General features: G+C 45.2%; 2 protein-coding genes across 5 annotated transcripts in view; one reads left to right on the forward strand and one right to left on the reverse strand.

The window, feature by feature from the left end:
- The window catches only part of Marchf8 (membrane associated ring-CH-type finger 8), a 71546-nt gene extending 51205 nt beyond the window's left edge, over positions 1-20341 (forward strand). For 3 of the 4 annotated variants that reach the window (XM_059258443.1, XM_059258442.1, XM_059258444.1), the window contains exons 3-7: positions 4152-4202; positions 15159-15244; positions 17563-17743; positions 19436-19583; positions 19926-20341. In XM_059258443.1, coding sequence (XP_059114426.1) covers positions 4152-4202; positions 15159-15244; positions 17563-17743; positions 19436-19583; positions 19926-20227 — 768 coding nt within the window. In that variant the 3' untranslated portion in view covers positions 20228-20341. Of the gene's footprint in view, positions 1-4151; positions 4203-15158; positions 15245-15457; positions 16304-17562; positions 17744-19435; positions 19584-19925 lie in introns of all 4 variants that reach the window. The other variant, XM_059258445.1, reaches the window with a different exon arrangement.
- A 3842-nt stretch (positions 20342-24183) lies between these two features.
- The window catches only part of Alox5 (arachidonate 5-lipoxygenase), a 51573-nt gene continuing 48575 nt past the window's right edge, over positions 24184-27181 (reverse strand). Inside the window, exons 12-14 of the mRNA XM_059258447.1 lie at positions 27029-27129; positions 26304-26474; positions 24184-24783 (exon numbers count right to left, since the gene is read on the reverse strand). Of these exons, the coding sequence (XP_059114430.1) occupies positions 24604-24783; positions 26304-26474; positions 27029-27129 (452 nt within the window). The 3' untranslated portion in view covers positions 24184-24603. The remainder of the gene's footprint in view (positions 24784-26303; positions 26475-27028; positions 27130-27181) is intronic.

Below are 27181 nucleotides of genomic sequence, written 5' to 3' on the forward strand. Positions count from 1 at the left end.
TGAACATATTCCTAAGACAATAAACATTTAAATGTCCTGTCTCAATTTTTTAATGCCATCCTTTGATGTAAAAATATCTTTTTATTAATGTTGACCATCTAATTTTGAATTGTGGAGTTTGGCTTTGAAAAATCCTGAGAAAAATAACTTAGTGTATGAATCAATGAAGCTACAGACTCTTTTCTAGAGGAGGTATTGTGTGTAGAAGCCATCTCCATTGTTTCTATGGGAGCATTTGGAAAAATAGAAGGTGGAACAAAGGGTCTTCGTTCTGTTTGTCGTCGATGTTATTTACCATGCATGCATTCGAGCTATTGTGTGTATATATGTGTGTGCACACATGCACTTGCAGACTAGACATGTAATTTCATTGGACAGAGCTGTTCTGATGACGCCTTTTGCTTTGTCTGTTAGATTTTTTATGGATGATACTTTTGTTTGTTGAGACTGAGATAATGCTCCTCAACTGTGGGACATAGAATTACACAAAAGTAATCAGGACCAAATCTGATGACACTTTTTTTTTTTTTTTGAGACAGGGTCTTGCTGTATAGATTAGGCTAGGCTTAAACTGATGATCCTCCTGACTCAGCTTACCAAATACTGTGATTATAGGCATGGGCCATCATGCTCAATTTTCCTATTCCATTTTATTAAGCTCTATGAATGTGGGGGGAGGGTCTTTGTTTTATTTGCCACCCCCATTCTTAAGGGCCTAGAACAATACTTGGCTTGTAGTAGCTAGCCAATAAGTGTGTTTCTAAATGAGTGCATTCTTAATTAAGATTTCTAATAGCTTTTGTGGTTCATATACAACTGTAGGAAGTAGTATAATTTCAGTAATTTTATAGCAAGTGAATTCTAACTTGTATTGATGTAGATTACTTTAACTTTAAGGTTTTATATATTTATTTCATACATAAAACTTTAAAACATTGAGGTGATTTTTTAATATTTTTATTTTATGTGTATGAGTGTTTGCCTGCCTATATGTATATGTACCATGTGTGAGCTTGGTGCCCATAGAGGTCAAAAGAGGGCATCAGATCCGTTGGAACTGGAGCTACAAACAGTTGTGAGCTGTTCTGTGGGTACTAGGAATCAAACCCTGGTTCTCTGGAAGAGAAACCAGTGCTTTTAACTGCTGAGCCATCTCTCTAACCCCTATATATAATTTTTAAGGAACAGAAATGTCTATTCATTTGTTTATATAATTAATAAAAATTAGTTATGAATACAGAGATCCTTAGTGGAAAATGCATTGGAAAAGATTGTATTCTTCAGTACACTGCTACCATAATTGTTATCCTAATTTTACCATGTTGTGTGTTACAATTTGAAAAGCATTTGTCAATCTGTGTCACAGGGAACTATATGTTTATTTATGATTTCAGGAGTTTTAAATTTTGTATGTCTGGTACTTAGGGATATTAAGGGAAGCAATATGCTCCACTAAGACATAATATGTTTAGCTGGGTGTGGTGGTGCATTTCTTTAATCCCAGTGTTAGGGCAGGCAGATCTCTGAGTTTAAGGCTAGCTTGCTCTATCCTTTGAGACTTTTGGTTTTGGGGTTTTTTGTTTGTTTGTTTGTTTTTTGTTTTTTTGAGACAAGGTTTCTCTTTGTAGTTTTGGTGCCTGTCCTGGATCTCGATCTGTAGACCAGGCTGGCCTCAAACTTACAGAGATCATCCTGGCTCTGCCTCCGAGTGCGGGGATTAAAGGTGTGAGCCACTGCCGCCTGGCTGGTTTTTTGTTTTGTTTTTTAAAGATACACTCTGTTTAAGAGCTCAGAGTTACCACCAGTATTATCTCCTTCAGTACACCTCTTACCTGTTTATAAAGCCCACCTTACAGAAGAGAAAGCAGAAAAGGCTGGAGGGATGCTCAGACCCTGCTCTTTTAGAGGACCCAAGTTCAGTCCCTATCATTCATGTCAAGTGGCTCACAGTACCTGTAACTTGAGTTCCAAGGGACCTAGCAGTACACTCTTCTGGCCTTGAGGGTATGTGCATACACATGGCATGTACCCACACAGACATACACACATACATATAAGAAAATATTCAAAATAAATTGTAAAAAGAAAGAAAGAATGAAAGAAAAAAGAAAGAAAGGAAGGAAGGAAGGAAGGAAGGAAGAAAGGAAGAAAGAAAGTAAAAGAGAAAGCTGAATTCCAGAGTGTAGGTGAATGGCTCCTGAACAAGTATTAGCTGTTAGGTATTATGTTTAACCATCTCATCTATTTCCCTAATGCTTGTCACTTTGTTATTACCTAAAGTTTTAAAAAGAATTAAAAAACAAAAGCATTTCAGACAACTACATCACTGTTAATTTAAATTACACTGTCTTATGATTAATGATGCATTTTATCTTACTTCAAATAAGTTCACCTTAGTATATTTGTTGAATATAGTTTTATAAGTTACAGTCATATTCCTGTTTATGATTGTGTGTATACACATATATACATTATAGGCTAGCATCCACATATGAGGGAGAATATACTTTTTTTCCTTTCTGAATTTCTAAGTACCAGTTATATATTTTTTATTCCTTAAATTTTTTAAATTCCAGTTAAAACAAGGTGTCCATTCATAATCTATAATTCTATTACCTAGGAATTTTCATTTAGCACTCAAAAAATGTATACATTGGATATTCCTCATTTCTTTAATTAGAACCCCTCAATAATTGCAAGTTGAATTAACACTGTTATCAAGCAAAGCTAGCTGGAGTATCAAACAGCTGTTTTTCTAAACATGTCCTTGAATTTGGTATTGGGGGAGTGAATGCTAGCAATTAACAAACTGAATAGTACCAGTGCTGGTGCACATACCTTTAACACCTTTAATCCCTGCACTCAGGAGGCAGAGGCAGGAGGATCTCTATGAGTTTGAGGTTAACCTGGTCTGCAGAGAAAGTTTCAGGACAGCCCGGGCTATATAGAGAGATCTTTCTCAAAGCAAAGCAAAACAAAACGAAACAAAACAAAAAAAAAAAAACCTGACCATTTGGAAACCAAAAGGTTTTCAGAGTAAACAAATAAAATGGATACTTTAAACGAAGCACTTTAAAAAGCAAACCATAAAAGGCAGCATAGCACAGTCAGATTCAGATGGCCTTTCCGTGGGGAGCTGTGTTAGTCACACTGCAGACACAGGCAGCACAAGTTTGGTCAGGTTCTGAAGCAGAGAAGCTACAGTCCCACCAGACAAAGCAGGGTACCCACTCTTCAAGGTCGGAGCAGGGGCTTGGGTTAATATGTGGCCTGTATTGTCCAGGTACCTGCTGGATAGGAGAGAACTTGCCAGGAACATGAAGCTAGATATGGGAGGGAGCAGCTGGAGGGTCTGTAATCTAATAGCCACGGGGATTTTGGGTCACACACAGCAGTGGGCAATGAATGATTATTTAAAGGGCTTTAGATACCCCAAGATAGTTTGGCTCTGGACCTGCAATAATCCAACCTCCTCACAACCACTGACATTCTGATCAGATATGAGCCTTTTAGTGTCTAATGTAGGTGTGATTTCTTCTTGAGAACATCAACTAACAAAATAAAGGGGTCCATGTAGTGACCCCCCAATCTGTCTTTGGGGTACTAACAATGAGGCTTCTGTTTAAATGGTCGGAGGGAATGTGGTCCACTTAGTTTAGCAGTCCTGTGGCAAGCAAGCAAAGTGGGACCCATCCATGACTGAACTATGAACTTAAAAATATCTTAAGACACCGGGCGGTGGTGGTGCACGCCTTTAATCCCAGCATTCGGGAGGCAGAGGCAGGCAGATCTTTGTGAGTTCGAGGCCAGCCTGGTCTACAGAGCGAGATCCAGGAAAGGCGGAAAAACTACACAGAGAAACCCTGTCTCAAAAAACAAAACAAAACAAAAATCTTAAGACAGTTGTTGTGGCTTTATTTTTATAGTTCCAGTATCCTGATCTTCCCTTCTTAAGTTCCTTTAGGGCAAGGACCACTGTTTTATTTACTTTTGCCCAAATTTCCAGTTTTAATACCTAGGAATATGCATTTAGTATAGTGGTTTGTGCTTACAGGAATAACTTGTTACTAGAAGTGTTATAATTGATTGCTTGTTCTTTGCATGTTTTTAATCACAGCTTAATAATTACTGCCTGTTTGGCTTTCTTGCAGAATGAGAAGACATTGGGACATTCCATGAGTCATTCAAGCAACATTTCTAAGGTGAAATGCCATCAAAATACATTATTTTGTACCCTGGGACTTTTGTATTCTTAGACTTTGCATGTATTAACTCTCATTTTTTGAAAATGAGGGGTGGGGGAGTTGCATGTGTGTACATGTGCCTGTGTACATGCTAGTGCGTGTGTGTACATGTGTGACCTCTGGAAGCCAGAGGTTGGCATCAGGTGTCTTCCTCTATTGCTCTCTTAGTTTTTTGAGATCGGATCTGTCTGATGCTCATTGATTCAGCAAGACTAACTGGAATCCAAGTTCACTTCCTTGTGCTTAGGTGACAGGCACTTTACCACCTGAGACCCTTCCCAGCCCTTTTCTCCTGATACATTTCTATAGTCCCCTTTGGGAATGTATGATTTTTCCAGTGAGGCAACTCTGAGTGTGTGCCAGGGGGGTGACTTTTAGAGAAACCCCATCCACACCCCCTCAAATAATACTTTTCAGGCAGAGAACTCTCGGGCACCAGAGCCTGTTTCTCCATTTAGGAAGGAGTTTGGCTGGAAATGGATTTATGTGAATCAGGTGACAAGATATCTGAAAGTAAGTAGTCTAGAGCTGCGTTGTTCAGATTTTCCCAGGCCCACTCTTCCTTTCTGGTCCACCTTTCTTAGGACGGTGTGGTCATCCTGTTTGGCATGTAGTCCCACAATGCATCTGTCCCTCCTGCAGTGTGTTCCTGTAGATCGCTTTCTAGACACATTGCCTGCCACGATCTGGCCCAGGAGACAGCAGCTTCCCACATGATCTTTACCCCAGCATCACTCTGACCCCTTGGCCATCCAGACATGATCATGCAGATTACCTTGTGGGTTTGAAACCTTCCCCATATCGTTGTCATGTAGCCAAACAAAATACAGCCCCGACAGAGACACTTGAATGACAGCATAAACCTGTCCTGCTGCCAGGGCGCCTCTTGGATCCTCTAAAATGAAGCTATGGTGTGCTCTTTGGCTATGCTTTGTTTGGCTTTGGAGAGGGCTCTCAATGTTGAAAGCCCGCACTGGCCCTTGAGCATTTCTCTTGCCTTCGCTTCCAAAGTGGGGTCGTACGTGACACATCGCTGCCCCAGTGCATGCTTCATTCTCATTTATAGATGCTGTCGGTATTTTCATTAAGATCACCTCAGTTTTGGAATTCCCATTTTGGTAGGTTCATCTTTCAGAGATTTGTACAACCTTATAAGGGATGTTTTCAGGAGAAAATAACAATTCCCTCTGAATTCATTATTTGAAGTGTGTGTGTGTGTGTGTGTGTGAGAGAGAGAGAGAGAGAGAGAGAGAGAGAGAGAGAGAGAGAGAGAGAGAGAGAGAGAGAGAGGAGAGAGAGGAGAGAGAGGAGAGTTTGTGTGTGTGTTTAAAAGCTGCTAGGCTAAACCCAACCTTAAGAGGAACATGCTCCAATTGAGGTATATACTGTGTAAGTTAAATATTGAGTTTATTTTTTCCATCTGCCACGGGGTTGGGAGGGATGATAATTAATTTCAAAGCATCAAAATTTTGAAGTAGAGGCTTCCACATAAGATGGCAGACTAGAAACCGCATACATTTGAAACTGGTGAAGAAGAATGGCCAGAGTAATAACACATAGTGTCTAACTCTTTCAATGGCTGCAAATGATTTTTATGAAGCAGACTAGATCCCTGCAGGAAAACAGTCAGGAGCTGGTTTCCAGCTTATACTACATGGCTTTGGCCGAGGTCAGTAAGAACTGCCAGAAAGTGCTCCCCCACCACATGCAGTGGTTAGCTGAACTGACCAGGGAATGAACACACCTTTGCCATAGAGACCAGGACCATTGCAGGCTCTGCAACTCACGGCTAAGGAACTTGAAGCAGATTCAGTCCCAGTGTGTATGTTCCAGCTTGTTCTTTTTCCCAATAGTTACTGAAGCTAGAAGTGATGAGTTTTTTAAACCCCAGTGATATCGTATTTTCATAGTGGATCTATCGTGTAGTTTTGATTTACACTCTGAGTTAATGTAGGGGATTACATTTGGCTCCCAGAGGATGTAAACTGGGAATTTAGCTAGTGAACTATTATAAACATACTAGTCCCACCTGAACCTTGCAAGTACTTTAATTCAAAGAATATAGCTGATTAAAAAAAAAACCCTAGCCACAGAAACAAGCCCCACTGCAGAGATACCTGCAACAAGAAAAATGAAGCAGTATGTCCCCTCTGACACACAGAAATTCCACAGTAATAGATTCTAACACAAGTGAATTAGATGGAATTCGAGACAGAAACTGCAGAAGAACAATTGTAAGAATGTGTAATGAAGTCAAAGAGTACAAACTCCTAAATTAACTAAGAGCTGGATGAAATAAGATCAGTACAGGATATGAAAGAAGAATTGAATAAAACTATAGAGATACTGAAAAATCTAATTGAAATTTTAGAAAATTTTACAAGTGAAAAACTCAGTAGAAAAACTCACCAATGGAATGGATTGAGTGGAAATGAAGTATCAGGAATGTATGTTAAGATGGATGAATTAGAACATTCAGACATTGACAATAAAATAAAACAATAAAGTATAAAATACAACATAAATAACGTATTTAGAAAAAAACATAGGAGAAGATCCTCTAAATCCAGGAGAAATGATTTTGATGATGAGGCATTTAGAACTCCAGATATATAAGACCAAAAGGAACTTCACTTCTCACTTCAGTTAGAACATTGAACCTACAGTTAGAACACTGAACCTACAGTTAGGACACAGAACCTACAGTTAGAACACAGAACCTACAGTTAGAACACAGAACCTACAGAGCAGATTCAAATACTGAAGGAATCTCTCACGCCTGGCTACAGTTAGAACGCTGAAATTACGGAACCGATTAGAATATTGGAGAGTAAAAGGGAAGTTCTGGGTAACATGTGAAGGTTACCATCAGAATTGATAGGTGCAAAAGGAATCGTGGTTTCAGACCACAGTTTTAAATCATTGTAACTAGGCTCAAACATGTCTGTTTTAATCAAAATAGGAAGAGTACAGACAACATATTTTTGCCAACAAGGAATAAACTTGTTTAATTTTAAAAACACATATAGTACTATGAGCAATCTATAAACTCAATGCAATCCCCAAGAAAATTCCAATGGAATTCTTCACAGAAATAGAAACAAAATCTTAAAATTCGTATGGAAGCACAAAAGACCCTGAGCAATGTTGGAAGGAAGCACCACTGTATCTGTCTTCAAGCTAGACGATACATAGTAACAAAAGCAGCCTGACAGTAGCACAAGACTTGTGGATCAATGGATTAAAACGAGAGGCAGCTAGAAGCTCTTCCTGTGGTCTGGAGTTCTGTTCCCAGTACTCACATTGAGCAGCTTTCAACTACCTGTAACTCCCATCCCAAGGGGATCCAGTGCCCTCTTCTGGACACTACAGGCACTGCACTCATGTACAAACAGATATACATATAATTAAAATCAATTTTTTTAAAGAAAAGATAATAGCACTGCTTTGGAAGCTGTGGACAAGCTAGAACCCTGTACAGTGCTGGTAGGAATGTAAACTAGTTCAATCACTATGGAAGTCAGTATGAAAGTTACTAACAATAAGTCTACCATATGACCCAGCTTAACACTCCTGCATGCTCTCCTAAGGTGCTTAAGTTAACAGATCGCATAGATACTTGCACATCAGTGTTTATTGCAGTCTTATTCATGGTGGCTAAATTGTGGGGCCAATCTTAGGTGTCTGTTGGTAGAGGAATGGATAAACAGAAACTGGCATATATACATAATGGAATCTTTTCAGTCATATGTGTGTTTTAGGGAGAAGGAGATATGAACTTTAAAAATGGCTGATTTCGCCGGGGGGTGGTGGCACATGCCTTTAATCCCAGTACTTGGGAGGCAGAGCCGGGTGGATCTCTGTGAGTTCGAGGCCAGCCTGGTCTACATAGTGAGTTCCAGGAAAGGTGCAAAGACACACAGAGAAACCCTGTCTCGAAAAACAAACAAACAAACAAAAAACAAACAAGCAAACAAAAAAAAACCACCTTCAAACTCATCTGTCTTTTGAGTAGCAGATCTAGTGGAATGTCCTGTGTTCTCATTGGCATCATTCTCTCCCTGTGGTTTAATCTGGAAGTTGCGTGCCTCTTAAATTAAGGCTGGCAAGACAAGTAGCCTGAACAAAAGCTCTCTCTCCACCTAGGGAGTGCAGCTGGCTGTACTGTGGGAAGGGGTCGGTCTTAGCAGAGGTGGAACCTGTGGACTCACTGTGTGAGTCATCAATCCCAAGTCTGCACAGACGATTTCTAGCAAACACTGTGTCCTATGTGTGACCTTCCTGCCTCTCCTCTGGGTTTACTTGATCTCTGCAGCAGGCCTGTGGCTTGACTTGATAATAATTAACTTAGTGTGTGTGTACACTCATATGTGTACAAGTGCACATGAGTGTGCATTTTGTGGGGGAGCAGAGGACAGACAGCCTTGGGTGTTGCATCTTAGGAGCTGTCCATCTTGGTTTTTGAGACAAGGTCTCTCACTAGCCTGGGACTTGCCAAGTAGGTTTGGCTGGCTGGCCAGGGAGCCTCAGGATCCATTCATTTCCTTCTCTTCAGTGGTGGGATTAGAAGAGGGCACCATAATGCCAAGCTCCCTCCCACCAGCCTGATAGGCTCTAGGAATGGAAGTCAGGTCCTTGAACTTACTGTTGACTGACCTGATGTTTAAATGACTAAACTCTGGTGGTCTGCTCTGTGGAGTGATCCCAGAGCACAGTGAGGACTTTGGAGTCCAAAGCCTCTTCTGCCACCACCCCAAAACTCTGTAAGAATTATTCTTGGTAGTGAAAACATAACTATTTAAAGGAAGCTACAGTAGTGAAAGGTCCTTCTGAGTGAGACACAGCCTTTGACCAAACCCGTCACTGATGATTTTGAACCTTTATATGGTCATGACTTTAGTTTCTGGAGCTATGGAGACGTCTTTGCTCAGAAGTTGTAGCCTTTGGAGTTCTGTATTATAAATACGTGTTATTTATTTTATGGAGAGTCTAGCTGTGGAGACTTCTTGAGAAAGCATTTCTGCTGCAGCATTTCTTCTTCCAGTGTGGTACCCTATGGCTCTCATTGTACTGGAGACATACTGCTGTCCACATAACTAGGCACCAACAAGCCAGGAAAGAAGAGAATTCAGTGTTAGTGCCCCTTGCTAGGCAGCATTGAGTCATTGCAATAGAAATACTTTTGTATTCTGTAGTTCTTTGTTATGCATTCTCCCATGAATTCTATATTGTGTCTATTCGCTTGCTAATGGCCAGACTAGTTAATTGCTCTTGGGAAGGCTGGTTCTTGGCACAGCCTTCCAGCAATAGCCATGATGTGTGTATCAGAGCAGCCAGAGTGGCCTCTTCTTTAATTGTAGCTCACTGTTTAGGTTGGATACAGCTGGGTATTTATTTATAGAAAGGAGCCTCTGACAGTGAAGCATTGGCTTTCACAGAGTAATTTCACTAAACTGAAAGTTTTCTGAGACATAATCTCAGTGACTACAGACACCCAGTGAGGCTGGGTCTGCTTTATGAAGTCAGGCCTGCTGAGCTGGTGGTTAGCAACAAATCACTACCTTTTAGTTTGTAGTGGGAGGACAGTAACCTTTAGCAACTTCCTGAGAAGGAAGCACAAATTAAAAGGTACTCTGATAAACAGGATTTCTAAAACACTGTGCCCTAGTGTGTCCCACCCTATGGGCTGTGGAAGCCCTGAGATGCACTCCCATTGTTGTATGTCACAGCTGCCTTGGAATAGAGAGGTCGACTCAGGCTGTGTACATGGCCTCAGTGGATGCTGTGAGCATTTAAGGGCATTTTGGTAACTGATGTGTGTGTAGATTGGTTTTCAGTTTCCAAACACGTGCCCACACCTTGCTGATTTTCTTGTTTTTATTGGAGGAATAACTGTTTACTAAAGTCATTTGTGTATAATAACTAAGTAGCTTTAAATTTTTTCTTAAAGCTCTGTGATCTACTAAGAGCAGACCCTTTTGTCTTTGTCATTTGGAAGCTTGTTGGGGTTTGGGTATTATCTGCTGAGAGTACCTTGTAATATTTTTCATGAGATTGTTGAGGATGAAGTCAAGGCAGGCCCGCCCATTAGTAGAGGACCAATCTTGTTTCCTGAATAAAATTGGACTGCAGCTTTACTTTCATGCCTTTCCTGTCTCAGACTACAGCCACTGTCTTGCTGTTCTTGCAGCCAGTACACACACCACTTGGTGAGTTCTCTGTGATGCACCTGGGACAGGGATTATGTAGGGAGTACTTCGTAGGTCTCACAGTGTATTAACAGTCTGGTGCTTCCTCCTTGATTGAGGCTTTGTTTGCTATCAGGCTCTACTCTCCTGCCTCCTGGCTTTGCCTCATGCCCTTACTCTGTATATACATAGATAGAGTCATTCCCCATTATACTTTTTTGACATGCAGTATTTGGAGTTGAGAGGAGTGACGGGTGTTTTCTCTTGACTTCAGCTTCCTGAATGAAACCCACCTCTTCCCAGGACACTGGTCCCGGTTGAATACAATTTTCCAGATTAGACCTCATCTCCTCCACAATACAGTCTTTTCACAACCCAGCAAAGTGAATTTGGTTCCATGAGAATCCTGTCTTTCTAAGGTAATAGGAGGAACTGACTAGGTCATTCCCTCTGTCTTCCATCCCTTGTGGAGTGGGGGCTTTCTTCCATACGCCAGTGCCACTAACTGAGTGACCCACAACATAGAAGAGGAGGTTACTGCATAGCAAGGAGGGTGTGAATACATGTGGACATTCCCCCAAGTTTTCAAGGGGGTGGGTAAGTGGTGACTTACTTCTCTCTTACATACTGTACCTTCATGATATGGTTTTGGCTTTTCCTGTGTCAGCTAAACAGAGCTAACTTATGAAGGTTTTCAGTCTCAGAATGGTCTGGGGACTAGAAAGCAGAGAATAGCAGTGATTATGAGAGTGTGGGCATTTTATGATAGGTCTCAGTCTGCCTCTGTGTGATTGGCAGTAAAGCTTAGGTACCAGAGACCTTGTGTGTTTAACTCAGGACAGGAGGAGCTTCCAAGGGGTAGATTGAAGACACTGGGAGAAGAGAAGGATGGTGCTTGTAGATAGGCCCTTGTGACATGAGGTGGAGAGGTGAAGGTGTATTGTCCACCTATGTCCTGAGACCCCTTTCTCACTTTATTTCAGGAAAAATCCTGACAAGTAACAGAGGCTGCTTGTTATTATCATATCTCCAAGTAAATTAAACTTTAGATTCTTAAGAACTCTATTAGTGTGTTTAAAGAATATGCTTGTCTTAGTTTGTTAATGTTGCTGCAAAAAAGACCATGTGACCAAAAGTAACTTGGGGGACGAAAAGGTTTACTTTGTCTTACAGCATACTGTCCCTTATGAAAGGAAGTCTGGAGTCTTCAAGCAGGGCAGAAACCTGGAGGCAGGAGCTCAAGCAGAATCATGGAGGAACATTTTTATTGGCTTGTTCTCTCAAGGATTGCTCAGGCTGCTTTCTTATACAGCCTATGGCTACCTGCCCAGGGATGGCTCTTCTCACAGTGGTCTGGGCCCCCTTGTATCAATCACTAATCAAAAAAAAAAAAAAAAAAAAAAAAAAAAAGCCCCCACACACTTGCTTAGAGGCCAGTCTGATGAAGGTATTTTCTCAATTGTTGTTCCTTCTTCTCAGATGACTCTAGCTGGGTCCAGGTGACAAAAAACTAACCAGCACAATTGACTAGTTAACTTGATTTACAAATGCATCACTATTAAGCCATAACCTTTCCTTTGTTTTTCATCCCCAAGAAACCATGTTACCATCACAATATAAAGCATAGTATATAATTTTAGAAGTTCCATGCCTTTAAAAATTCAGTCTCTTTAAAATATGCAAAGTCTTTTTAAAATACCCATTGAAGCAAAACCCAAATACATATGTATAAGTAGCCCAATGTCTGACATCTGGAACTCATAGTCTTTTGGGCTCCAAAGGGCTTTGGACTGCTCTACTTCTCTGGCTCCACCATCATCAGCACATGCAGCTTGTCTCATAGGCTTGTGCTGGCTGCCCTCCATACCTGCTGCTATCCTGGTTAGTCATCCCACAGTCCTGGTATCTCCAATATGCTGTGATCTCCACAGGCTGCTTCTTCACCAAAGGCCTCCTGGCCTCTCTTTGGGACCTTGACGTGCCACATGGTGCCACACTGCAGCTTTTCTTCATGACACCTTCAGTCCTGGAGTCTCCACTGCAACTGAGGCTGTGCTTTCATCACTGGGCTCTCTGGATTTACGATGCCAAGCCAGCTGCGTCCATAACCCCTTCAACCTTGCAGCTTTCATGCCATCAAAGCTGTGCCGTCTGGAAGACTCCCTTACGTTATTAAGTTCAGCTACTAGTTTGAGTGGCCATGTCTGGACCACACATCTCTGTGTGCTCATCATGAGAGAATGCTTCCCAGAAGTTTTCACCTCAATGATGCTGGTTTCTTTTAATCCTTGCTGGTTTTTTAGCCCCACCATTAATTGTCCAGCAAAGCATAAGTTTCACTCCAGTGGTTCTGGTCTCTTGTGGATCACAGCTGATTCTTTTGTCATGGCTGACCAGAAAACTCCAAGTGTCCTATGAATAGCCTTTCCCTCTAAAATATACAATCCAGGCCTCCATATTCTAAATTGGTCTCGGCATTCTTACCTTCTAAGTTCCCACAGCAGCTCTTTAACTTCTGAGTACTTAATGGCTTTTCTATCACAAAGTTCCAAACATTTTCACAGTCCTCCCCAAAACAACATGGTCAGATCTGTCACAGAAATACCCTGTGTTCCTGGTACCAATTCCTGTCTTAGTTTGCTTCCTATTGCTGTGAGAAAGACCATAACCATGCAACTTGGGGGAGGAAAGGGTTTACCTCATCTGACAGTCTGCTGTTCATCATAAGCAAGAACTCAAGCAGAGCAGGAACCTGGAGGAGGAACTCAAGCAGACCCACAGAGGAACATTGCTTACTGGCTTGCTCCTGACGGCTTGCTCAGCCTGCTCTCTTATACAGCCCAGGGCTACCTTGCCCAGGGGTAGCACTGCCCACAGTAGTCTGGGCCCTTCTATGTCACTCATTAATTAAGAAAATGTCCCCACAGGCTTGCCTATAGTCCAATGTAATAAAAGCATTTTCCCAGTTGCAGTTCCCTCTTCCTAGGTGACTCTAGATTATGTCAAATTGACAAAGAAACTAACTAGTACAGTGCCTGATGTCTGTATGTACTTTCAGTTAGACAGTGTAGATTACTTGAGGACTCAGATGTGCTAGCTGAATGATACTGGTGACTTCAGTATATACATACATCATGTTAACATGTATCTTCTGGGGCAAGTTTCTTAAGATTGAGTTGGATTAGAGATGTTTAATTTTGTGCTGTAAGACTTCTTTCCAGGCGTGCTTGAACTTTGGCAGAAGGGGACAGAGGGCTGTTTCTGGGAAGTGGCTGTGCTGTTTGGATGGCTGATGCCCCATTGGTGGAGTGTCAAGATGAGAGTATCCCTCCTAGGGTGTAGCTGGAAGGTTTCTCCAGTAGCACTTGGCCGCGCAGTCCCGCAGCTACTTATAAAATAATTACTCAGAGGCTTAATATTAATTACCAATTATATGGCTTATGGCAAGCTTCTTGCTAGCTAGCTCTTATAACAACCCATTTTTATTAATCTATAAGTTGCCACATGGCCGTGGCTTACCGGTACTTTTACATCTTGCTTCTCCTGGCGGCAGCTGGTGTCTCCTCCCTCTCCTTTCTCCTCTCACTATCTGTCTTGGATTTTCCCACCTGGCTCTATTCTGCCCTGCCCATAAGCCTTTATTTATCAACCAATCAGAGCAACACATATTCACAGCATCCAGAAAGACATCCCACAGCACTAGGGTACACTCAGAAAGTGAGGCTAGTTCTCAGTCACTTGTGGACCAAGGTGGAGCTGCCTGCAGTCACAGAGTGGGCTCTAGGTAAGGTGAACTGTGATGGGAATTTACTCAAGGAACATGATTCTATTTCCTGCAGCTTTTTGGGTCTCACAGAGCAGATTGTCACTCAGCCTCCCTGTTGTAAGGAGGCACAGATGTGCTCATAGGCGTGTGCCACACAATGATGTTTTGAGCAGCAGTGGACTGAATAAGTAATGGCAGTGGTCCCATAAGATCATAATACAGCTGGAACATTCTTCTAGTAACACTGTAGCTGCCCGATTGCTGTCGTGAGGCGCGTTAACTCGTGTTTGTGTTTGTGTTGGTGCTGGTGCAAACCCTCTGTGCTGCTGCCTCCACAGAACTACAGCTCATAAACGGGGTACAATAATAAACAGTCGTGGTCTGCACACTATAGTTACCAGGGACCAGGTGAAGACACGTGCTGGCAGGCAAGACATCTGGCCTGCTGTCCTTCACAGTGGAAGAACGTCTTGTAGGACTTGGTTTCCCGACTTGCACAGGAAGTAATTAAGTTTATATATATGCTTGCGGGGGTGGGGGGAAGCTGCTGGATCTTCAGAGCTTGGAAGTGATATTCTATGGTCTTAAACTATCTCTTAGCTATATTTTTCTTCACAGATGAAGTCCAGACTTGTATGGATCTCTGATGCATGTTCCAGCCAGGCATAGTGGTACACATCTTTAATCCCAGCCCTCAGGAGGCAGAGGCAGAGGCAGAGGCAGGCTGATCTCTGAGTTCAGGGCAGCTTGGCCTATATAGTGAGTTTCAGGCCAGCCAAAGCTGTAAAATGAGGTCCTGTCTCAACAAAACACAACAAAGAACCTAATACATATTCTTCTCAGAGCAGTGGGAAATAGCAGACATTATTTGTTTTTCCACCCTCTGCCATTCACAAGGAGACAGTGTGTCTGGGTCTCTCGGCTTCTTCATGAATACTGACTGAAGGTGTGTCTTTGCAGGCTGGGAGTAGTCCTCCATCCACGACGGCTCCAGTGTCTTCCTTCTCTCGTGCTTCTGTCACACCATCCAACCAGGACATCTGCAGGTAACCCTCTGTTTCACATGCTTCGGTGGCCTGGGTTGGCCAGAATTCTCAGTTTTCCATTTGCTTGATCATTCCACCTTTGGTCTAAACAGCCCAGTTTTATGTGCAGTTTGCTCGCCAAGTTAGAACCCAGTCTCATTTCCCCACTTGGACGTCTGCTCTCTTTAAACTTGTTTTTCCTTTCTGTGCTTTATTCCACTGTTGTGCATACAGTTCCAGTGCAGTGTTTTCTGAGTGTTGTTACTACAGTCCCATGCAGTCTGCTGTTGTCTTGAAAGCTCCTCCATGCCAGAGTGCTCTGACACGAGGGCTCACTGTGACAGTTATCTGTAAAGACACATTACAGGCATCCAAGAGAAATCCCTTTGGTTCAGACTGGGACCAAGCGTTGAGGCCTGCTAAGAATACTAAGGCCAGAAGAGCACTCAGATTCTCAAAGTCACTAAGTGATGTGGGTGAGAAGACCCAGGATACTTTGGAAAGCTTTGACTATATGGAAAGAACTTGTTCTGAAGGGAAACTGGTGCTTCCTCAAGGTCCATCTCTCAAAAAGAACAGGCTCCATCAGAAAGAAAAAAGAGCAGAACACTGCCCACCCCTCGACCATTCCAAACATTCTTGTGTCTTACCCCTTTCTACCAACCATTCAGCTGCCTCAAAGAGGGAAGTTGGCAAGGGGAGCTTACGCATCCCACTTTTGGAGGAGAAAGTTGATGGTGAGACCAGGTTGAGAAGCCAGCGACTGCTCCGGTACCTGTTCTCACTCTCCCGTGGCTCAAGTGCCAGCAGCCTGCATAGGTTCCATGAGCTGGAGAGCCATGCCAGCCATCTACATACTGCCAAGTCCTCCAGCTGGCTGGCAGGGAGCACAGACTTCTGTTCTGATGAAATGGGAGATGACGATGTCTTTGAGGATACATCATCTGCCAAACTGAAGAGCAGGGTCCTGCGTGCGCCACTCTGCTCAGTAGAGAAGGACAGTGACCTGGATTGTCCTTCTCCGCTCTCTGAAAAATGCACCCCTATCTCTCCCGTGTCCACCTCAGGGGATGCCTGCAGGTTGGTTTGCCAGGAGCCACAGTCTGGCTCTCTCTGCTAACACCTTCATAACCTTACCTTGATTTAATACATGAAGTTTCTGCAAGGTGAAGTAGTAAGACATCTGTTGCCAGCTGGAGAGCAATTTTATTTTCCAGGCAGTGATACCATTCGGAAGCTAATTTCATAAGGTGCAGAAACTACACGTATTAAACCAACTGCTCTCAGCAAAATAAGTAGGCTTTGCCTAAATATGTGGGAAGGGGATTAGTACCTCCAGCTTTCTAGCTTGCCCCTGTGAATGGCCTGTCTCCAGTCGCCTGCCCACACACCACCCTCCCTCCCTCCCTCCCTCTCTTGCTCCCACACTCCCTCCTTTCCTTGCTCTTACCTTAAGTGTGTCCTACCCTTGCCTGGGTCCTAACTCTACTTCCCACCTTTTTCTTCCTTGTACAGTGTCCTTGCCAGACCCAATTTGAGCTCATCCGTCCCCATTCCTGTCCCTCCCTTGGTCTCCCCTTCTCAGTGTCAGCTCTTACATTTCTTATGGTTGGATCAGAAAACCCATTTCTCAGACAAGTCTAGCCAGGTTTGGGCCATGCCCTCTCAGAACAGCTGTTTCTACCTGTTACCCAGCTGTTGGAACGATCTCTGTTCTCAAAAGCCCGAGTTCATGGAGGTTAGTAGTTGAATCCAAGAAGTTTCCTTGGAAATAATGGCTGCTTTAATAATTCTCACTTAATGCCATGAGTAGTCCCCAAGATAAATGGAGTTACAGAACCATTTGGAGCTTTAAGTGGAGACAACCTACTGTGATCTCTGCTCCATCTCCAAGAGAGGGCAGGAGGTGTAGCTATTGTGCATGTGATGGTAAGGGTGTGACTTCATAGAGAGCAAGCCTTTTAAGCCACTGTTGTGGAGGTGAGAGCTGACTTGGGTTTCATTCTTCCTCCAGTGTCTTGTGTTCTGGAAGTGTCTTTATTGTTGCCTAAAGTTTACCTTTTAAAGTTTGAAGTCTTCCCTAAAAATGCCTCTTTTGTCATTTCTTGTGTTGTTCTTCCCTTTCTGTTGCCAAATGCCATCCTGATGTTGCTGATATGGTAAGCTGGCCTTCAGCCAATCGTGATTGGTCTCATTTGTGCGTGTGTGTCTCTGTGCTGACAGTCACTTTCATGGTGCTTATCTCTGAACTCTTAGTTTGCAGAGGAATTGGCTTTCTGGTAGAGCATCACTTCCCTGTCCTGGCCCTTCTTTCCCTGACTAGTCTGTTTCCACCGTAGGATCTGCCACTGTGAAGGCGATGATGAGAACCCTCTAATCACCCCCTGCCACTGTACAGGAAGCCTCCATTTTGTGCATCAGGCTTGCCTGCAGCAGTGGATCAAGAGTTCGGATACACGCTGCTGTGAACTCTGCAAGTACGAGTTCATCATGGAGACCAAGCTGAAACCGTTGAGGAAAGTACGTAAGAAGGGGGCGCTCTGGGAGAGTTATCCTTTCAGACTCTGCACCCTGGCCACTTGTGTTCACTGCTTAAAAATCTGGGCACTGGAGTTCATGTTGTAGATCATTGTTTCTGGTAGTGATGTATCAGGTCTGACCTTCATTCATAATGCTTCTCTTTCCTTCACATTGAGACTGTTCGACCATCCCTCTTCTCTCCTTTGACCAACATCTGTCTTGTGACAGCTTGCTCAGCATTTCACTTCTTATGTACTAACTGTCTGTTTTGTGTTTCTAGTTAGGACGCACTGCCTAACACTCAACCTAGTTTAGCACAGTCAGTTTGTTTGTGTATGTCTTTGTTAAGTATTTGTCAGATGAAAGGGTTCATGGATGAGGAGGTGCCCAAGTCACTGCTACCTTCCTGGCACCAGCTGCCTGTTCATCCTTGTCAGTTCCATATATCTCTTTCTGTGCCCAGCACAAAAGATCACATTTGGAAGGAGAAAAAGAGTCCTACTGTGCCAAAAGCATTACTGTATAAGTTGCTAGGGAACTCACACATTATGGGCCAATTAAATGCTAAGTTACTTGGCAGTGGAACACACGGAGAAAGAAGTGATCTTCGTGGATCAGTCTAATGGGAGGAAGGGCACTGTAAATAGTTTGGCTTTGGGGGAAGTTCTAGGTGTGTAAGATTTGCAGGCAAAGTGAAAGGGCTCTTTAGGGTCAGATTGCCTACGGAGAAAAGTATCCACTGAGGCCGTGAGTGTGAGCACCTTAGGAGTGTGAAAGGGCTGAGCTGTGGGCATTTTAGGAGAGAGAATCCAGGCACAGAAGACACCAAGATGCTGACTGTGCTTCAGTTGGGAAACCCAGGGATCTTGCTACTGCTCAAACCCCAACAGAAAGCACTTGGGTATTAGAGAAGGCAGGTGTAAACTGCCCAAGAACAGGTTTGGCCTGGTCAAAGTCTCATGGGACCTACTCTGTGTGAATCTGTCACATGATCCCGTAACACTTGGATAGTATAGATCATCAATGAAGCTCTGTTTTCAGCTTAGCATGATAGTCTGTGGCCATCATTAGCAGAAGATACACAGGATGTTTACACTTTGTTCTTTCTCTCTACTTTTATGTCTTTTCTTTTGCTTTGGGAACCAGTAAATGACAAGGCCAATCTGTTTGGAGTAGGTTAATGAGCTCCTAGAGGGATGGCACTGGCAGAGGCTGCTTGTACCAGGAACTCTTGAGCATCGATTCCAAGCTGTTGCTGCCAAAGTAGCAGAGGACCAAACAGTGAGACCCTTCTGCTATTCATCTTGTAACATAGATGTGACTCATTCCTAGTGTGTTGTGGGGTCATCGGTCTTCTTCCATTCCTCCATGTCAGTTAACACACAGCAGCTGGGGCTCACCTGCCATGCTCTTTGTCGAGCTCTTCATCATCTGCTTACAGGAATAAGAGACTAGCAAATGGGAGATGACTGCTCATCTCAATCCAGCCTTCACCATTGCACAGAAGGTTGGCTGTGTTGGCTGCCTTGTTGAAGCCAAGTGGTTTAAAGTAGTTTCGGGTGTTTGGGCAAATTGATCTGGCCTGGGAGTGGGAGGGAAGGAAAGCCGATCACAGCCATGAGCACCAGTCACCCCCACTGTGGTCCTTTGCTCCGAGTCTGAGCCTCTTGCTCTCTGTGCTGTCTTTTTCAGTGGGAGAAGTTGCAGATGACTGCCAGTGAGCGCAGGAAGATCATGTGCTCAGTGACGTTCCATGTCATTGCTATCACCTGTGTGGTCTGGTCCTTGTATGTGCTCATTGACCGAACCGCAGAGGAAATCAAGCAGGGTCAGGTGACAGGTGAGTGCCTGGACACAGGTCTCAGGGCCTGAGGTTCTGAGGGTCAGAGCTCTATTTCTCTTGGGCCACCAACACCTGGGTTTGTAAAGGGTGAATACCGAGGATGAGACACTAAGCATCTCTTTGGATATTTCTGTGTCTTCAAAGTCAGTTACAAGACATGAAACTTGAGACCCCTGAGAGAGCAGGGTAAACCACACTGAGAGCCCTGCTTTTGGGGAGGGAGGATTTGATGAGTAACAATCTACGTACTGGCTGTGGAGTTCAGAAACTGTGTCCTAGTTACAAACTTAAATGAGTCTCCTGATAGGCTAACTGAGTCTCCTCCCTTCCCCCTTGCAGGAATCCTAGAGTGGCCTTTCTGGACTAAACTGGTAGTTGTGGCCATTGGCTTCACTGGAGGACTTCTTTTTATGTATGTTCAGTGCAAGGTGTACCTACAATTATGGAAAAGACTCAAGGCTTATAACAGAGTGATCTATGTTCAAAACTGTCCAGAAACAAGTAAAAAGAATATTTTTGAAAAGTCTGCACTAACCGAGCCCACCCTTGAAAATAAAGAAGGACATGGAATGTGTCATTCCACCACAAATTCTTCTTGCACAGAGCCTGAAGACACTGGAGCAGAAATTATTAACGTCTGACGGTGTGGAGGGTGTCATCCCCCGTGTCCACAAAGAGCTGAAGGAGTTTGTTTACTGCCAACTGTGTTCCTTCCTTCTGTTGTTCAATAGCAGAGACTGGGCAGGTGACTGTTAGAGTGGCCTCTCTTTTCCTCAACCCTCCTTGGTGTGGCTATCCTAGAACTACTGTGGGGCAACTGCCACTGGGTCCCATTCCGCCAGGTCCTCTGTGGGCTGGGAAAGGGAGACCCTAGTAACCACGATGAGGAGCTGGCTGAGTTCCAGCCCCTGGTCTTTAGCAGAATAAGGAAGTCAAAAGCTAGACCGGGGGACAGAGCAGCATGGGGGAGACTGGTGGTGAGAGGCTCCCCAGAGGACAGAGCATGGTACAGAGAGGCCACTGCTGGTGGGCGGGCTCCCTTCTCCCTGATGAGCTAGGGGCGAGCAGGGAACAGTGCCCGCACACACAGACCCTGCCTCCTCAGCTGATGTTGCCGCATTGCTGTGGGGCAGAGAAGGCCTCGGGGCCCTGTGTCCGCTGGGGTGTGGCTCACTGGGCCAACAGCACTTTATGAAAGTTTTTATTGTGGAATTCCTGTGTCTAGTGGGCGTGACACTTAAAAGAGTGTCACATTTAGGCATGTTCTCTTTAATGCCCCGTTATCTCTTTGCATCAAAATAGATTTGAAACCATTTCTGCCTTATATATTCTGAATAGTAGGATGTCCTTTCCATGTCCAAAAAAGACTGGTGACTTCAAGCAAGACAGACAGGTCTGAGACACTTTTCCTTAACAGAGCCCATGGGAGTCCATGGATGCTAAGGACATGCTCTGTGTTTTTGAGCCTGTCTGCTCACAAGCCCACCCATACCATTTCTGTTTTGTCAATATTGAAATGGAAGGGTTTATGGATCTAATGGATCTGAATCAGGCTGAGGATTTAGGAAATGCTTCTTTGACTGACAGAAGTCTCCAGATGGAGTGGACACACACTGTGGATACCCCTATGATCCACCTCTGCTTCCCACTGTGCTGAGGGCTGGGAGGTCAACAGGCCGGCTCTGGGCTGAGGCCTTGGCATGAGCAGTCAACTGCCATGGGCCACTGCGTCACTGAGCTGGCCCACATCCACTCATTGCCTTAACTAGACCTGACAGATCATTTAGGGTCCTTAGCTCCACATGTGATCCATTCTGTCTTGGGGGTTACCTCCTATACTGTTTTTCTCAAGACAGACAAAGCCAAATCACCACCATTAAATGGCCTTTGTCCCATTAAAAAGTCTGCTGAACATTTTTTTTTTCTTGAAGGCCATTGTCACAGTGCCAGGCAATAGTCAACTCACAATGTGACAAGAGGGACCCCAGAAGTGTACTCTCCCAAGAGCTGCTGTTGGTAACAGGGGCTTCAGAGCCTCCCGGGGGGGGGGGGCAGTGCCTGGGGTCCTGAGCTTCGCTGCTTTACCTCTCTTCCGCAGAGACTGAAGAATCTGAAGATGAATCTTCTGTGGTTCCGAGTAGAAGCCCTGTGTTTGATTTGCAGGGGCAAGTGGAGGCTGGGAGGCTGTGGGAGCAGGTTTTGTCCTGTTACAACCTTGTCTACTCTCTAGGGCCGTGGGGTTCAGTTGTGGAGCTGTTTCGCCAGGGATTTCAGCCATTATCCAATCGGGCCACCCCTTAGGTTAGCCTGCTTCCTCTCCCAGACCACATAAGCCTCCCTGTGCCCACTGTGCCCCAAAGTGCAATTACTCACACACCTCCTCAGTCTGGGGACACCGGTACTATAGACTGCCCATCAGGGAGCTCTGACTGTCCCGTTTGGCAGCTGCTGCAGCTGAGTCCCCGACCTTGTCCATCTGTCCCTGATGAGATGCTCCAACAGTGGGTGGGCAGTCACGTGAAAATGGAGATTGTTTTAAGTATGAAGTCCCAACCAGCCTGCACGGCTGTCCCGGGGGCCTTGTACCCCACATAGATAAGGTGACGTAGGATCATGGCTTTCATGTTGTTCTCTTCATTTCAGGAAGGCCTAATGCCGTCTCTTCTCTGGCTACTCTGATGAAATCTGTCGTTCATCCTTCTTCCCCTCCCAGCTACCCCTTGCTCATTTTCCCTTCAGGTTCTCTGATCTAGCAAACAGGTGTACCTGTTGGTGACTCAGCGCAGGAGACCAGCAAGGCATGTGCTGTGAAGCATGATGGCAGGGCTCTGGGTCTGCCCAGGCTCCCTAGTCCTTGCCTGCTTGCCTTCTGAATACTTTTGCAGGGTTATCTGTCTATTCCATTTCTCCTCAGTCTGAGCCTGGATGTAGTGGGAAGATGGCATATGGCTGAACCAAGCAGATCTAGGGTGACGCCTCAGGGCCAGGAGGGCTTAAGCTTGTGTGTCAAATGCAGAAGAAGGAAATAGTCTCAGGGTGTCACCGTCAGCCCTAACCTGGCCTTTGCCCCATGTCATGGACCCGTTGGCACACCCTTGACTTCAGCTGCCACAGGTAAATAGGTGGGGTGATGCCCAAGTTCACTGCAAGAATTTCCTGGAAATGTTGTGAAGTTCTCTCCTTACTCCGGTCTCTCTGTTTCTCCTTTCTGGCTTTAGCACACTCTTTAGTCATGTAGGCCTGGTTTCCAAGACTGTGGGTGTCTCCACCTGGACTCAGATGTGCAGGCCTCAGGCAGTGGGGGAGGGGACAGGCCTTGGGTGGTGTCTACATGACAGGAGGCCAAAGACTGGATGGGCAGGGTGAAGAGCTCTAATCTTGTAGGTGTGGTCAGATGCACATGCATATTTGAAATACCACCCCGTCAAATCTGGTTTGAAATAATACAGCTTGTATCTGTAGCCCAGGAAAAGCCCAAAGCATAGGGAGATGGGGCATTTGTCTTTGTGTTGGAAGTGATTGATGAAGGTGTGTAACTGGTGCACATTTAGATGCAATGTTTAAAGTTGATTGTTAATAAAAACCAAATTTACACTGGTGTGTGTAGTGTAGTTTCTAAAAAGCACTTCACATTTTAAATTTTTCTTAGACAATTTCTAGTAATCTAAATGTCTAATTTTTTAACCGTTTTGTGTGTGTTCGCTGTTTCTCAGTATTAGCGCTTGAATGATTCTCTGTACAGGGCATTTGTTTGTGCGGTACACGGGGTGTCTAAAGGTAGCAATAAAGCTTTTCTTTACAAAGGAACTTGGTGATGAGAGTGTTTTCCAGTGGGGAAGCAAGGATGCCCTTTCCGGCCCACACATCAGTGAAGAATAGTGAGGCCTTGGGGAGAAGGGCATCCGAGGTGAGAGTAGAAGACGATTTGAATAGATGCTAAGATCCGGGTGGCATTTGCTTTGGTGTCTGGGTTACTTCATTTAGTCACAACAAACCTGCCTCAAGGGACAAGCATGAGCCAGATGCCCTGCTGGAAGGAAAAGGGGGAATGTAGACGTGGATGCCTGTGCTAGCCCAGGGCACAGGAATAGATGAGGTGGCTGCCCTGTCCTTCCAGGGCTCCCCTTCTTTAGGGGAAGGCTATTCATTCATGATGGCAACAGCAGAATCTAAGATGTCCTTTAGCTGGTGAATGGATACCGAAAATGTATAATGGAATTTTGTTCATCTACAAAGAAACATAAAATATGCAGGTAAATAGATAGAACTGAATTTTGTTCATCTACAAAGAAACATAAAATATGCAGGTAAATAGAACTGGGAAGCACTTATACTGAGTGATGTGACCCACACACAGAAAGACAGATGTCACATGTCCTTAGTCATATATGGATCTTAGCATAACTTCAAATCTTTAGATTTGTGTGTTTAATATGGAAAACCCATAGACTCCACAAAACTAGAAAGGGGCCGTTGGTGTGGAGGTGGGGAAGATCTCGGGAGCTGGGGGAGGTAGTAGACTTTGGGTTTTTATTGGTGATCAAAGGAGAACAGGGAATTTTGGAGGTGGCTGGAACATGGCATGTGGAGTGACACCTGCTGTAAATGAACTTTATTGTATAACAAACTCTTCATTCAAGAAGTTTCTTTGGGCACCTACTGCGTACGCGCAAGCAACTGGACAAAGTACACATAGAATAAGGTAACCCTGACCCAACCCGAACAGGCGTCGCTCACTCTGCTGCACTGTGCTACTTAGGGTGGAAGCACTGAGCTGGGCGGGGGGTCCCTGTACTGTGTATATACTTCCACCAAAGACAGGAAGAAGCAGCATGTGCTGAAGCTTTGTGATGTCCCCCCATCCTCAAACAGCCAGGCCCAGGAGCAGCACTGCTAACTTGGAAGGAAGAGGCACCAGCTGCCTGAAGGTCCACCTAGAGCCTGCCAGGCAAGCTGGGGTCTGGCTGGCAAAGCCACTGGCCTTTCCGGAGAGATGCTGGCCCAGGGAAGGCCAGGCTTAGATGGCTACGCTGTTGGGAATCCTGTCTGGTGACAGGTAGTAGTAGGGGAGCTTTTTGTTCTTATTGCGCTCAGCGATCACACTGACGATGGCTTCCAGGCTCTTGCGGAATCGGATCATGGCTTCTTTCACTGGCTTCTCAATGAAGTGCTCCTCTGGGTACATGCCCAGAAACAGCTGAGGGGCAAACATGCAAAGACAGTTTAAGATGGTGCCATATAGACTGCTAGGTCTTGTCCCGCCCAACGAGGCTTCCTTTGGGAGAAGAAGGGGTATCTACTCAACTCTCATCACCTTTGACCTTTGCCACCTGCTGGGATTGAGACATGCATACACACAGTGGGTACTACTTGGCCATACAAAATGAAATCCTGTCTTTGGAACACAAATTAACCTGGAGGTCATTGTGTTAAGTGAAAGAAGCAGATGCAAATACCACATCTGGGATATTAAAGACTGCCATCTCACCAGGTGCAGTGGCACACACCTTCAGTCTCACCACTTGGGAGGCAAAGGCAGGCAGATCTTGTGAGGTCCAGGCCAGCAGGGCTACATAGTGAAACCTTGTCTAAAAAAGAAGACTTTCCTCATAATCCCAAAGAAGTTACCAGAGAGGAGAAAAAAATGGCAAATTAGTGAATTCAAAGGAGGGTAGAGTAACGCTGTACAGCATAGTAGGGTAAATAGTTAATAATGTAGTATATATTTCTAAAGTAGAAGATTCTGAATGTTACACAAGGAAATGATAGGTCAGATGCTATAACAGCAGTATCAATGTATACACTATCATAAATATGCAAATACGGTGTGTCAGTAAAAAAAAAGCAATAGGTTATACAAACATCACCTCCGTTTCCCCATGAGAGGCTTAGGGCTGGATTTTAAAAGGCAGTTCCTTCCTTGTTGCTAGGTGGCTTTTAAGACAAGGAAAAGTACAGGGGGACCTGGAAGGTCTGAACTCTGGAAGTTCTGTGGCTTGAGGGTCCTGCTGGCCTGTCCTTTGTCTTTCCCATCTTCCTTTTAAGGCTTGAGATAGGCCGAGGCCCTGGGCATCAGGAAGTGGTGGTGGGGGGACTATGCTAGTTGCTTGCCGACACCAGTGTCTGTAAAGTGTTCAGTGGCTGGAAAGGAGTGGGAGATCTGGGGTTTAGTTTGCAGAAGGTAAGTCAGACTTGACATCCTTTGACCAAGAAGTCAGTGTCCTAGGAACAGCTCCTCTGGTCCTACTGAGCCCAGAAGCAGCACATTAGCAGGCTCGGGGCAGGCTGAAGGGTGAGGGCCAATGGAACAGCACTAAACATTGCACAGGGCTGCCTCTGCCCTGTGCAATGTTCACTTAGTTAACATAGCTGTGAGTGCCTGGAAGGGACACCGGTGCTCTGACTTTCCCCGTAGGGAGCCAGGAAACCACATGGAAGAGGTTTATCAAAAACTGCGGGTGAGTTAGGGGGTGCTATCACACACCCCTCTCTGATGACTTGGAGCAGAGCCTGTGCCCCCCACTGCCAGCCCACCCTGGGCTCAGTCCCAGGCTGAGGACCAGGGTGAGGTCCCCGCCCCCCTCTAGCAGCTCCACCTTAGAGGTCAAGATTCTTGGCTGTAGGTGTCCAGCTAGAGCCTGAGCCCCAGAGCCCTGGGCTGGAGAATTGGTTGAAACTGCAGTGACCTACACCACCTCCAGCAATGCCTAGTCTCACCTCATTTTCCTGGAACTGGCTCAGTGCCCACACTGCGCCTAGATGCCAGCATGAGCGGCCGCGGTCTGGTAGAGTATCCACGATCTGCTCGATGGTCACCACACCCTTGGCCGTGGGCGGTGGGGCCCGCATAGTTGGAGGAGCATTGGGGATCCAGGAACACCAGTCATACTGTGAGAGCAGCGCCAACAGCGTGGGTACCCAAGAAACCCAGTGCCTGCCCACCTCCGCCCCACATGCTTACATTTTTCTTGGTTTGCAGGGAACCGGCTTAGCAGGCTCCTCTCCTCCCTGTGGGCAGCACCCGCCTCTCTTGGATGGCCCCACCTCACCTTCCTTGACCCTCTCCTCTCCTGGTTCCTCAAGCCACACCTTCCACACGTCTCCATACCACCTCCTCTGTCCCCCTCCCTTGCTGCCCCCCCCCCCCCCGCCTTCCTTCCAGGGCCCCCAGGCCTCCCTCAGGGATGTCCTTGCCTCTCCCTCCTCAGAGCTCCCCCCTCCCCCTTTCCAGGGCTTGTAACTGTCCCAGCCAGGTGGGTGCCTTCAGGTATGCATGCAGAATCCATTTGTGCTGCTGCTGGTCCCAAGCTCAGAGGCTGCATGGGGATGGGTGAGCCAGCAGGGCAGGAGCCCGAGGTGGGGGAGTCCGATGGTATGAGGGGTGGCTCTGACTGTGGGGTACCTGAGATGGTGGTACCCCGGAGAGGGCTAGCTAGGCCTACCTGGCCGAAGTTTACAGCTGCATGCTGGGCCGAGGCTGTGAAGATCACCACAGTCAGGTACTCAGACAACTTCTCCCTGCTCTTGATGGACTTGGGGAAGCCTAAGATGGAACCACAGACCATGAGCCTATCCCTGTGAGCGACACCTAGCTC

This window comes from Peromyscus eremicus, chromosome 3, assembly GCF_949786415.1.
Source record: "Peromyscus eremicus chromosome 3, PerEre_H2_v1, whole genome shotgun sequence".
NCBI classification, from domain to species: domain Eukaryota; kingdom Metazoa; phylum Chordata; class Mammalia; order Rodentia; family Cricetidae; genus Peromyscus; species Peromyscus eremicus.